This window comes from Microtus pennsylvanicus, chromosome 3, assembly GCF_037038515.1.
Source record: "Microtus pennsylvanicus isolate mMicPen1 chromosome 3, mMicPen1.hap1, whole genome shotgun sequence".
In the NCBI taxonomy this organism is placed as follows: Eukaryota; Metazoa; Chordata; class Mammalia; order Rodentia; family Cricetidae; genus Microtus; species Microtus pennsylvanicus.
This window is the reverse complement of record NC_134581.1, coordinates 76163584-76176852: the sequence shown is the minus strand read 5'-3', so window position 1 is coordinate 76176852 and position 13269 is coordinate 76163584. Positions and strand designations below refer to the sequence as shown.

The 13269-nt window shown below is 41.4% G+C and overlaps 1 protein-coding gene across 6 annotated transcripts in view; it reads right to left on the bottom strand.

Annotated features, from left to right (window-relative positions):
• Positions 1–13269, bottom strand: part of Kmt2a (lysine methyltransferase 2A) — an 85892-nt gene that overhangs the window by 53527 nt on the left and 19096 nt on the right. For all 6 annotated transcript variants that reach the window (XM_075966115.1, XM_075966114.1, XM_075966117.1 and 3 more), the window contains exon 2: positions 227–296. In XM_075966115.1, coding sequence (XP_075822230.1) covers positions 227–296 — 70 coding nt within the window. The remainder of the gene's footprint in view (positions 1–226; positions 297–13269) is intronic.

The window sequence follows — 13269 nt, the reverse complement described above, 5'->3', positions numbered from 1 at the left end:
TTCCCAAAACTAGTCTGTGGAAGCCTACCTCCCATGCCCAAGTATGACCCAGAAACACACGGTGAAAGATTAGCAAGCACAGACAGCAGAACCCATCCCATGCAGTCTAGTTTCTGAGTCACTTCCCAGCCCATGAGGGCAGATCATCTGTTACTTGCAAAAAGGCAGAAGAAGCCACATTCTACAAAGAGAATGTAGACTATAGCACATGCTTCATTGGCCATACCTGAAGGAGACCTTGTGGGGCTTCGAACTCTGACTTCTTCATCTGAGCCAAAACCTAAGAACTGCTCATCCTACAACAAAGGAAAGTCATTTTAAAATCAGAAGCAAAAACATAAATGTGAATAAATCCCGAAGAAATGCCCAGATGAAAAAAATGCATTGGAAAATTAGCCTCTACATATGAATCATCATTATCCAAATAGTTTCTGTAAAATAACTAAGATTCAAATCACGGACCCAGTCATATAGTTCCATTACATATAATAGTTGTGCAATGACTGAACAATGCATGATGCAAGTTCACCTTTGGTGAACAGCAGATAAGGGATAGTTTAAGTTTCAAACTACAGACATAACCCCAAACTATTAAAGGATAACTTTAATACAAATAAGCAAATCAGGATACTGCTAAACATGCACAGCCACAAATACAAGTACTTAAATTTACAAACATATAAGGAATAACATAAGCCATATAATGATGTCTTGCCTACTAAATATAGAGACTGTGAGTTCCATAACTGCCAGTTCCTTAACTCAGGAGCTGTTATTTAGATTTCTGCACACTTGTGAATCTGCGGTTTCTGTACACATATCTGAGATCAGGGCCTCCACATGCACTTTATGGCATCACCTTTGAATGCCCTGGGACAAGAGACTTAATGGTGGGCAGCAGTGCTGGCGACAGGGGCCATAAACTGACCACACACAGAGACTCCCTTCATCAGTGACGGAAACATCTTATTTCCTATTCTGCTTGGGAAAGAAAAAAAAAACAAAAACTCTCCTTACCTCTAACTTTTAACCTGTCCTTAAAAATTACTAAGACTCGCTTAGCCTACTTTGGACAAGTTTCCAAGAAAGTCTACTGAAACAAACTGATGAGTGCAAATTTACTGATTCAGAGAACTTCTTTCTAGAAAGATGAGAGAGACGGAGAGGGAGAATTTCAGATTCCAGAAACAGAATCCACACAAACACCACCACTATGGAATGAAGTGCAGACTGGCTAGAGTCTGAAGATCCAGAACCATGCCCCAGCAGTGACAGTCCCCAGACTTTCCTCCTGTGGACAGTGCCCATGGACGACACTGGGACCTCCCACTGAAGAGCTCTTTGCTCAGTTTAAAACTGGAGCCAGGTGTTAATAAGGTTCTTAACCACTTACCACCCAGGAATGATGTGGGAGTGTCATATATCAATCTGTTGATTTCATTGGTTAAGTAATAAACAAACTGCTTGGGCTCATAGCTTAGAACATACGTGAGTGGAGTAAACAGAACAGAATGCTGGGAGGAAGAGGAAGTGAGCTCAGAGACGCCATCCTCTCCTCTCCTGGGCAGACAGACGCAATTCAGCTACAACCCAGGATGGACGTAGGCTAGAATCTTCCCGGTAAGCGCACCTTGGGGTGCTACAACACATGATTGGAAATGGGCTAGTCCAGGTGCGAGAGTTAGCCGAGAAGAGGCTAGATATAATGGGCCAAGCAGTGTTTAAAAGAATACAGTGTCCGTGTAATTATTTCGGGGTATAAGCTAGCCAGGCAGCCAGGGTGCTGGGGACGCAGCCCCTCCGCTCCTATCACTACACAGGAAAATAGCAACAAGTGAATGAAGCCTTTTAGACAAATTAGCAGTTCAACTCTTGAACTCGAAGGCTTTTGACAGCATCTATCTATCTATCATCTATCTATCTATCCATCTATTATCTATCATCTATCTATTATCTATCTATCTATCATCTATCTATCTATTTATCCATCTATTATCTATCCATCTATTATCTATCATCTATCTATCATCTATCTATCTATCTATCTATCTATCTATCTATCTATCTATCTATCTATCTATCTATCTATCTATTGCTCCAAGACTAAGAGTAAAAGAGAGAGCCACCCCAGCTGTTTAAGAGTTTGACTGCTAACACCCACATGGGACTCAGATCTAGAGGATCTGATGATGCCCTCTTCTGGCCTCTGAAAGCATCAGGCAGTTGCATAGCACACAAATGTACACAAGTGCAGGCAAAAAATAAATAAAATAAATAAGTAAATAAATAAATGAAATCCCTTCTTAGGAACACATACTAGGGTCCTTTTTAAAAAAAATTGTTTCTTTTATCATTAGGTTAAAAGCATTTTTTAAAAATTCTCTCAGTTTACAATAAACTTTTGCTGGTGGTGGTGCATGCCTTTATTTTCAGCACTTGGGAGGCAGAGACAAGTGGATCTCTGTGAGTTCAAGGCCAGTCTGGTCTACAGAGTAAGTTCCAGGATAGGCTCCAAAACCACAAAGAAACTGTCTCAAAAAAAAAAAAAGAATAGATAAATAATTAAATAAATCTTTACTAGGAACATTATTTGTAAGAAAAACCATGCCTTTATCTTAAAAATAAAACAAGTCAAACAGGGCTGGAGTGATGGCTCAGTAGTTAAGAGCACTTTTGTTCTTGCAGTGGACTGGGGTTTGGGTTCAAGTCCTAGCATCCACACGCTGATTCACAATCACCCCCAACTCCAGTTCCAGGAGATTCAATGCCCTCTTCGGGTCTCCGGTGCATGTATACATGTAGAGTACAGCCGTCATGTATGCATGTAGAGTACAGCCGTCATGTATGCATGAAGAGTACAGCTGTGCATGTATGCATGTAGAGTACAGCGTCATGTATACATGTAGAGTACAGCCGTCATGTATGCATGTAGAGTACAGCTGTGCATGTATGCATGAAGAGTACAGCTGTGCATGTATACATGTAGAGTATAATCGTCATGTATGCATGTAGAGTACAGCTGTGCATGTATGCATGTAGAGTACAGCCGTCATGTATGCATGTAGAGTACAACTGTGCATTATGCATGTAGAGTACAGCCGTCATGTATGCATGAAGAGTACAGCTGTGCATGTATGCATGTAGAGTACAGCGTCATGTATGCATGTAGAGTACAGCTGTGCATGTATGCATGTAGAGTACAGCTGTGCATGTATGCATGTAGAGTACAGCTGTGCATGTATGCATGTAGAGTACAGCTGTGCATGTATGCATGTAGAGTACAGCCGTCATGTATGCATGAAGAGTACAGCTGTGCATGTATGCATGTAGAGTACAGCTGTGCATGTATGCATGTAGAGTACAATCGTCATGTATGCATGTAGAGTACAGTCGTCATGTATGCATGTAGAGTACAGCTGTGCATGTATGCATGTAGAGTACAACTGTGCATGTATGCATGTAGAGTACAGCCGTCATGTATGCATGAAGAGTACAGCTGTGCATGTATGCATGTAGAGTACAGCGTCATGTATGCATGTAGAGTACAGCTGTGCATGTATGCATGTAGAGTACAGCTGTGCATGTATGCATGTAGAGTACAGCGTCATGTATACATGTAGAGTACAGCTGTGCATGTATGCATGTAGAGTACAACTGTGCATGTATGCATGTAGAGTACAGCCGTCATGTATACATGTAGAGTACAGTCATCATGTATGCATGTAGAGTACAGTCATCATGTATGCATGTAGAGTACAGTCATCATGTATGCATGTAGAGTACAGCTGTGCATGTATGCATGTAGAGTACAGCTGTGCATGTATGCATGTAGAGTACAGCCGTCATGTATGCATGAAGAGTACAGCGTCATGTATGCATGTAGAGTACAGCGTCATGTATACATGTAGAGTACAGCCGTCATGTATGCATGTAGAGTACAACTGTGCATGTATGCATGTAGAGTACAGCTGTGCATGTATGCATGTAGAGTACAGCTGTGCATGTATGCATGTAGAGTACAGCCGTCATGTATGCATGTAGAGTACAGTCATGTATGCATGTAGAGTACAGCCGTCATGTATGCATGTAGAGTACAACTGTGCATGTATGCATGTAGAGTACAGCCGTCATGTATGCATGAAGAGTACAGCCGTCATGTATGCATGTAGAGTACAGCGTCATGTATACATGTAGAGTACAGCCGTCATGTATGCATGTAGAGTACAACTGTGCATGTATGCATGTAGAGTACAGCTGTGCATGTATGCATGTAGAGTACAGCTGTGCATGTATGCATGTAGAGTACAGCCGTCATGTATGCATGTAGAGTACAGTCATGTATGCATGTAGAGTACAGCCGTCATGTATGCATGTAGAGTACAACTGTGCATGTATGCATGTAGAGTACAGCCGTCATGTATGCATGAAGAGTACAGCCGTCATGTATGCATGTAGAGTACAGCGTCATGTATACATGTAGAGTACAGCCGTCATGTATGCATGTAGAGTACAGTCATCATGTATGCATGTAGAGTACAGCTGTGCATGTATGCATGTAGAGTACAGCTGTGCATGTATGCATGTAGAGTACAGCCATCATGTATGCATGTAGAGTACAGTCGTCATGTATGCATGTAGAGTACAGCCGTCATGTATGCATGTAGAGTACAGTCGTCATGTATGCATTTGAGTACAGCTGTGCATGTATGCATGTAGAGTACAGCTGTGCATGTATGCATGTAGAGTACAGCCGTCATGTATGCATGTAGAGTACAGCCGTCATGTATGCATGTAGAGTACAGCGTCATGTATACATGTAGAGTACAGCCAAACATGCAAGTTAAACAGCCACACCAAGTAACTAAAGTTTTTAAAACGCCAAACAAATTTCTTTAGTGATCTTCAGACTTTATGGCTCAATATCTAAAAAAGTTATCAAAAATCACAAAGCCCCAATCGACCCAGAATGTTATTTTAGTGGGAAGGGACGTCAGAGTCTCAGTATCACTGCCCAGGCTGGTCTCAAAGGTGATTTTCCTCTGGATCCCCACTGCTCCCCTAACTACATGGGATTATAAGCATGTGCCAGCAAACACAGTTTACTTAATCCTTCCCCCACCCCCGATTTTCAAAACAGTTTTTCTCTGTGTAGCTTTGACTGTCCTGGAACTCACTCTGTAGACCAAGCTGGCCTTGAACTCAAAGATTCACCTGCCTCTGCCTCTGCCTCTGCCTCCCAAGTGCTGGGAATATAGTCATGTACCACCACTGCCCGGCTTAATCCAAATTTTTTAATGAGAAGCTCGTATTGCTCCACTTTCAATACATGCTTTGGGAAGATTTAGTTATTTTAAAGTTTGGTACTGGAGATTGAATCCAGAACCTTAGACAAGAACTCCATCCCTTAGCTACTTTCCCCATCCAGAAGTAAGAGAATAAATAGTAGTTTAGGAGAAAAAAACAAAAAACCAAACAAGTAAGATAATCAAAGGTAAATTATTTCAAACAAATGGAGAACTTTAAAAAAAAATCACAAAATCTTAGACATGTTAGAGGAGGCCAGACCATATTTCTTGGGCTGGGACACTAGAAGGGCTGGCTTTGGGACTCGGTTCCTCTATTCTTAGGCTATGTGATCTTAGGAAGTCACTTTCTCCCTCTAATTCTCTCGACTGGAGCACTGTAAAGACAGAAGGAAACCACTTACGTAAGACCACTCAGATAAAAACTACAAAGCAGCATGCACATTCCTGTTACTTTTATTAGTGCTGTAGTTGAAGGAGCAAAGTCTGAGAGGCCTGATGACGTACCCAAGACCACATACACATAACACGAAACAACAGCCTCTATGCTTTAAGCGTGTCTAGTTATTACTGGTTGTAATCACTTTCATACCGTAACACTTACAACTGAACCTATAAATAACTGAAGGAGTCAAATAAATCATCTACAGCACAAATCTTTCTATTCTACAACTAGAGCACGGAATGGCCATTTTCGGATCTGTCAAGCTCCTGGGCAGTTTGCTCTTCTCTACATCCTCCCCATCAAACCACCTGCTGATCCATGTATCTCACAGTACCTGGATACCATCAAATACATTGCAGGAGGCTACACCGCTAACTGCATGAGTCTCAGGCTCCAAGTACAGTGAGAACAAACAGTGCAAGCAACTACACGTAAAGTATTAGGTGGCATATTTATAAGTTTAAAAGAAACAAGATAAAAACCATTTTGTTCATGACCAGCAACTCACGTATCCACCTGTATTGCAAATGTTCACAAAACCTAACTATACAACCCCAATTGTTAAGTCCTGTAAAACAGTAAGGTGCTGCTGAGTTGTCAAGTCAAGCAGCCATTCAATATTTAGAATTTTCTGAGTATTTCCTAAAATGATAGAAAACATTTATTCTCCTTGTGGTCTCAGAATAAGATTAGAACAAGAAAGGAGGAGAATGTGGAGTCAAAAAGGGCTCTACCACCAGGCATGGTGGCACATGCTTTACTCTCTGTACTTGGGAGGCTGAGGCAGGGACTGAGGCCCTCTGTGGACTAGGTTCCAGGCTAGCCAGTGCTACATAGGAAGGCCCCTTTCCAATAAAGGCTGTTTTCAACACTAGAACCTTTCTCTTTGCATTTGAAATACAGACTGATTTCTTGACTACGCTTTAAAGTAAGAGCTCACTCTTCAAAGAGTCAAACAACCTGGCTAAACAAAAGCTGTCATTGTTAGGTCAAAGAGCTCTAGTCTCCTGACTCTGAACTTCCAACTCTATGCTAAGATTCCTAAACAAATACATTAAACTAAACAAACTCTCCCCCAACTGGCTTCCCATCTGGCTCCACTGTTCACTTTACTCAGGTACCACCTCGATGTCAAGAGACAACAGTCCTAGCTTACAATAGGTTCAGACTTGCTTAAAGACCAAAAGATCAAGGCACTTTGCACACGCGCGCACACACGCACACCCATAAGCCCAGCAGAAGAGAGAGGGTGCAGGAAACATTATGTTACACATAGTCAAGGAGTCCTAGGCCTACTTAATAAACATACTTTCCTTTTTATGTTTCTTTTCTTTATGTTTTGTTTTGAAACAGGATCTCACTATGTAGACCAGACTAGTCTGAAACTCAGGGAGCTCTGGGTCTAAAGGTGTGTGCCATCATGCCTGGCCCAACACACATGCTTTCCCAACATCACAGCCTTTTCTGAGGAGCACAGCATTCCCAGACAAAGTATAGGCACGAGTTATTGTGGTCAATGATGTTCTTGGAGACTGTGTTGCTAAGATTTCAACATTTTTCTTAACTCCAAGACAGAAAACCACCTTAGCCAAGCTGAACTCTATAAATACTGTTAAATCATATTTAGTGTCTCTGGTAATTTATGGTAAATTAAGCTATCCGATGTCACCCCCTAAGTGAACTATAATTATAAAAATAATTAATGTAGAATTTACTGCTCCTTAACATAACTCTAGGGTAGCTAGCTAGGAACTTCCACGCACACTTTTACTACTAAACTCCCTGACTCACTCATAAATATCTTAGCATTTAAGATTTTTATTTGGGGGGCTGGAGAGATGGCCCAGTGGTTAAGAGCATTGCCTGCTCTTCCAAAGGTCCTGAGTTCAATTCCCAGCAACCACATGGTGGCTCACAACCATCTGTAATAAGGTCTGGTGCCCTCTTCTGGCCTTCGGCATACACACAGATAGACTACTGTATACATAATAAATAAATATTTTAAAAAATTTAAAAAAAAGATTTTTATTTGCTGGGCATGATGGCAAATGTCTTTAATTCCAGTACCCAAGATGGAGAGGTAAGTGGATTTCTCTGAGTTTGAGGCCAGCCTGATCTACATAGGGAGTATTTCAGGCCAGCCAGGGCTACATACTGAAGTCCCGTATTAAGACAGACAGGAAGAAAGGAAGGAAGAAAGGAAGGAGGGAGGGAGAGAGGGAGGAAGGGAACAAGGAAGGAAGAAATCTACATACTGAGACCTCATTTTAAAAAATTAAATAAGAATAATCTTCTCAGTAAGGTTTGGTGGCGCACAACTTTAATCCCAGTGTTTAAGAGGCAGAAGCAGGAGGATAAAGACCAGCCTGGTCTACAAAGCAAGTTGCAGGGCAGCCAGTACAAACAGAGAAACCCTGTCTAGGGGGAGAGAAAAAAAAAATAGTCTTCTCACAAGAGACCCTGAGCCCGAAATAGTATTACAGATAATAATGTTACATGCAAAACTTAGTAAAGGTATTTTAGAAAAATATATGAAAATCTGTGTTTCTAGGAAAGACTAGGAAAATGTTTCAAACAAAGCAGCATTTCCTTTCCTGGCTCTTTTAATGCTGTGCACACACATCCCAGCCAGAGCTGTGCTGCTTCTAGGAAGTGCCTAAGGCACAGACAGGCGGGCAGCACTTTCACTCTCCGTCTAAAAATCAAAGCTTAGCTAAAATGTTACTGAGGACAAAATATGGCTTAACTCATAGCCCAGAATAAAAAATAGGCTTATGTATAGCTCATTCTACCTCTTACATTAGTATTTGGTGGGTAAGAAACATTCAACAGATTTCAAAATTCTCCAAAGCATTTCCACCCCCTCATCTAACACGGCACCTCAATAGGGCTGGAAACTGGATCCTCTTCAGCCATCAGGCATGACACAATTTCTAGTGTAGAAACAGCCTTATAAAATGCCATTATTCACGGACAATATTCCCCCCCCCCATAGCCAACTAAAATAATTAGCTTTCTGTGTCTTTTTTTTAAATTTATTTTTATTTTATGTTTTGCAGAGGTGTTGGAACTCCCTTGGAACTGGAAATACAGACAGCTGTGAGCCACCATGTGGGTACCCCTCTGTGTCTTTCTTAATGCTTCCCAATGTCTCACAGTCCGAGGAAGAAAAATCACCTACTTAGAATCTTAACTTCTCGAGCTAAAGTGGACCGCCACCAAAGCTGCACTAAAAACACCTCTACTGGGATAGGGATGGCGCTCCATTGCTAGGATAACTACTGCCAAGCAAGCATGAGCCCAGCATCACATAAAACCAGATGTGATTACATACTCCTGTATCTTATCCTAGCACTTAGGAAGTGGGTGCAGGAGGGTCAAAGTTCAAGGTCATCCTCCTCTACTCTACATAGCCTCTCAGTCTCAAACCAACCAATGAGCCTACTGAACAAGCAGGTCACCTATAGCACTACTTATAATATCTAAAATAGAATCAACCTAGGGGCATCACCACCACCACCATAATACATCTCTATTAAACAAGCTGCATCAGCCCTGGCCTGAGATGGACAAGGTCTACCATGAACCACTGTTCCTGTTCTTTCCTGACCACCCCTCTTTAACTAAGTGCTATGCAACTCACACATGCCCTTCAGCAACCTTCCTTCTGCCTCTAAAATGTCTGAAAATTCAATTCCTACAATTACAAAGTTAACTTCACGGATTCAATGAGAAAAACATCAATGAACATAATATCAAAATCATTTTTTGGAGCTGGAAAAAAGGCTTGGAATGTAATGCTCTTCCGGAGAACCTGAGTTCATTTCCCAGGACCCACATCAAGGCAGTTCACACCTGTCTGTTACTTCAGCCTTGGGGTGATCAATGTCAGTAGCATCTGTGGGCCTGCACACACAAGCACACCCCTGCCCCACTTGCACATAATTAAAATAAAACAAGTACAAATCACTTCTGAAGGTCTGGAGAGATGGCTCAGAGGTTAAGAGTACTTGCTGCTCTTCCAGATGACCTGAGTTCAGTTCCTAGCACACATAGCAGCTCACAACCATCTGTAACTCACTCTAACTCCAGGGACCCAAAGCCCCTTTCTAGCTCCTGAGGATACACACACACATAGCAAAAAGAAAATCTCTAGGGTCTGGAGAAATGGCTCAGTGGTTAAGAGCAATGACAGCTCTTCTAGAGAACTGGGGTTAAAGTACCAGCACCCACATGATAGCTCACAACTGTAGTGATATTTTATTTGTAAACTGTCTGCAATTGTAGTTCCAGGGGACCTGACACCCACGGCAAAATATCAATGCACATAAAATTTAAAAAAAATTAATTTAAAAAAACCCTGAAATTTAAAGATAAATAAATATGATCTTTTAAAAATACACTCATTTCTGTGAAATATTTTTTCAGGCTTCTAAGTTTGCATCATTATACATGGTCCAATCTGATGAGGGGGCCACAAGAGAACTAAGACACTAAAATACCCAGGAGGCAAGCTGAACATAATCTTGGCAGCTAGTCTTTTTAAAGAGTAACACCTCCCCTGTGGGAATTGATTCCAGTTAGCTATCACTTCTGTTGGCACAATTCCCTATGAGTCTCCTGCTACTTGCTCTAAAATATCAAGGTTTTATGTTGTATTTTAAAGACTCACACTCATAATTACTAGTATCTAATTAGATGGGGCCTTTGCTATGTAACCCACATTGGCCTCAAACTCACAATCCTTCTGCTTCAGCCTCCAGAGTGCCAGGATTACAGGTGTGTGCCACCATGCCTGCTTAGCGGAAGGTTTTTTTTTTTCTTTTAATCTGAGATGATGGCTTAGCAGGTAAGGGTGTTTACTGCTAAGCTTGGTGGCCTCAGTTTGATCCTCAGGATTCACATGGTAAAATGAGGAACTGACCCCTGAAAGCTCTCCCAATCTATCATCCATCCATCTATCTATCTATCTATCTATCTATCTATCTATCTATCTATCTACACACACTCTATCTATCTATCTATCTATCTATCTATCTATCTATCCATCCATCCACATTCTATCTACACACACTCTATCTATCTATTATCTATCTATCATCTATCTATCTATCTATCTATCTATCTATCTATCTATCTATCTATCTATCCACACTCTATCTACACACACACTATCTATCATCCATCTATCTATCTATCTATCTATCTATCTATCTATCTATCTATGCATGCATGCGCACGTGCACACACACACACGCTATCACATACATATACACAATAAATGTTAAAAAAAATCCTAAGGGACCAGGGGCTGAAGACTGTACAACTCAGTGGTATAGCATATACTTAGCATACACCAGGCTCTGGGTTTAATTCCCAACATAAACAAACAAATAAAATAGTATCACATGGGATGCACAGGAACTAAATTAGGCCATAATGAGCTATAAATTTACAGGTGTTAGAGCTAGTATTGAGGACAAATGACAGCAAATGTTGGTGAGGATGAAAGAAAGGAGAACCTTTGTACAGTCAGTGGAGTGTAAACTAAAACAGCTAGTTTAAAAAAACATAGTACAACTGTTCTTCATAAAACTAAAATCTAGCCATATAATCCTATTATCCTAGCTATGAGTATGTAGCAAAGGAACTGAGTTGGAAAGCTGAAGAAGTGTGTACACTTCGGGTCCATGTCAGCTCTAGTCACATTAATGAATGGAAAAATGGGGCACATATCCATGATGGGATACTATTCTGCCTTTAAAACGTAGGAAATCTGGCCGTTCTTAATGACATCACATGGAGCAGCCAGACACAGAAACTTAAGTACTCTGAGGGCTCACGTACATGTAGCATCTAAAGGAGAGCAGAAAAGTGATCAGAATCTCGGAGGAGGAAAGGGAAGAGGCTGACCAAGACACACACAAGATTTCAGCTGTAATGGAAGAATGAATTTTGGGGATCTACCATGCTGAAAGGTACCCAGGGTGATAATGGATGATGTATTTAAAAATTGCCAAAAAGGGGCCAAAGGAGGCTGGAGAGATGGTGCAGTGGTTAAGAGCACTGGCTGCTCTTCAAAAGGAGACACAGCCATTCAGAAACGAGGCAGAAGATACTGAAGGGGATGGGTAGGAGGCAGACCATGGAAAAGTCTCATGGGCCTTGAGTGCTTAAAATCTATCTTCTAGCACCATGGACCTCATTCTAAAGTGATTCTCTAGGCAGGGTGGCACACACCTGAAATCCCAGCAATGCAGCAAGGACTCAGAGTTTATGCTACGCAGGGAGAGACCCTTTGTCTCAACACACCAACCAAATCACTGTGAGTGGAAAAGTGAGATTGCTTCCTCCTTCCTGTGTATGTCTGTAACTTTATATTAAAACACTGATGAAGGATTCCTTGTCAACACCTCAGATTTTAAACAAACCAATAGGAAAGGACTCTATCGCTTAAACTACTTCGTTCTACCTAAGCCTATGAGTGACATTTGGACTGTATGTGTATTTGTAAAACACACCATCTTTGACTACATTAAACTGCACAGAAATCCTTTCTGGACATAATTACACTCTTAGAGACTGTGGTAGTCTGAATAAGAATGGGTTCATGTACTTGAACACTTAGTCATCAGGAAGTGATACTATTTGAGAAGGTCTGGGGGGGTGTGGCCTTGTTTGAGAAAGTGTGTCACTGAGGGGTGGGCTTTGAGATTTCAAAAGTCCATGCCAGGCTCAGTCTCTCTTGAATGCAGATCAGGATGCAGCTCTCAGCTACTGCTCCAGCACCATGAATGTTGACATGTTCCCAAACCCTCTGAAACTCTAAGCAAGTCCCAATAAAATGTTTTCTTTTGTAAGAGCTGCCCTGCCATGATGTCTCTTTTCAGCAATAGAACACAGAATAGACAGAGACAAAGTAGTAAATAAGCTGCCCACCTCTGATACAGAAAGACAGAGACCAAGAGGAAGTCCCTCCATCTGGCCATTCTATCTTATATTAATTATTTATCTTGATTTTTTTTTAACTTCATGTAGCCTGTAAGTTCTAGGTTGGCCTGGAACTCAGGCTCTTCCACCTCCACAATGCTAGGACTATGGGCGTACAAAACCACACATGGATTCTGAGGTTGTTTTTAAAAAGCCAGGGAAAGTGGCTACAATGGCAAAGGAGGTTGAGCAAAGAGGACAGATTCTGCAAACATATTTTAGTATTTATTTTTATTTTACTTTAAAATTTCTACGTATGTGTCTAAGGGGTGCCCACAGAGGCCAGAAGAGGGCATCAGACTCTAGCGCTGGAGTTACAGGTGGTTGTGAGCCATCGGACATGGGTGCTGGCAATGGAACTCTTGAGTATAATCACTGAGTCTCTCCAGCCCTAACATGCGGTTATGATCCGGAGGTTGCTAGGGAGGAGAAAGGACAGCAGGTGCCTACCTGAGGTTGGCTGGTTGTGGGGGTATTAACTAAGATTGGGAATACAGAACAAAGGCTTTCAGATACGTGAGTTAGAAATGC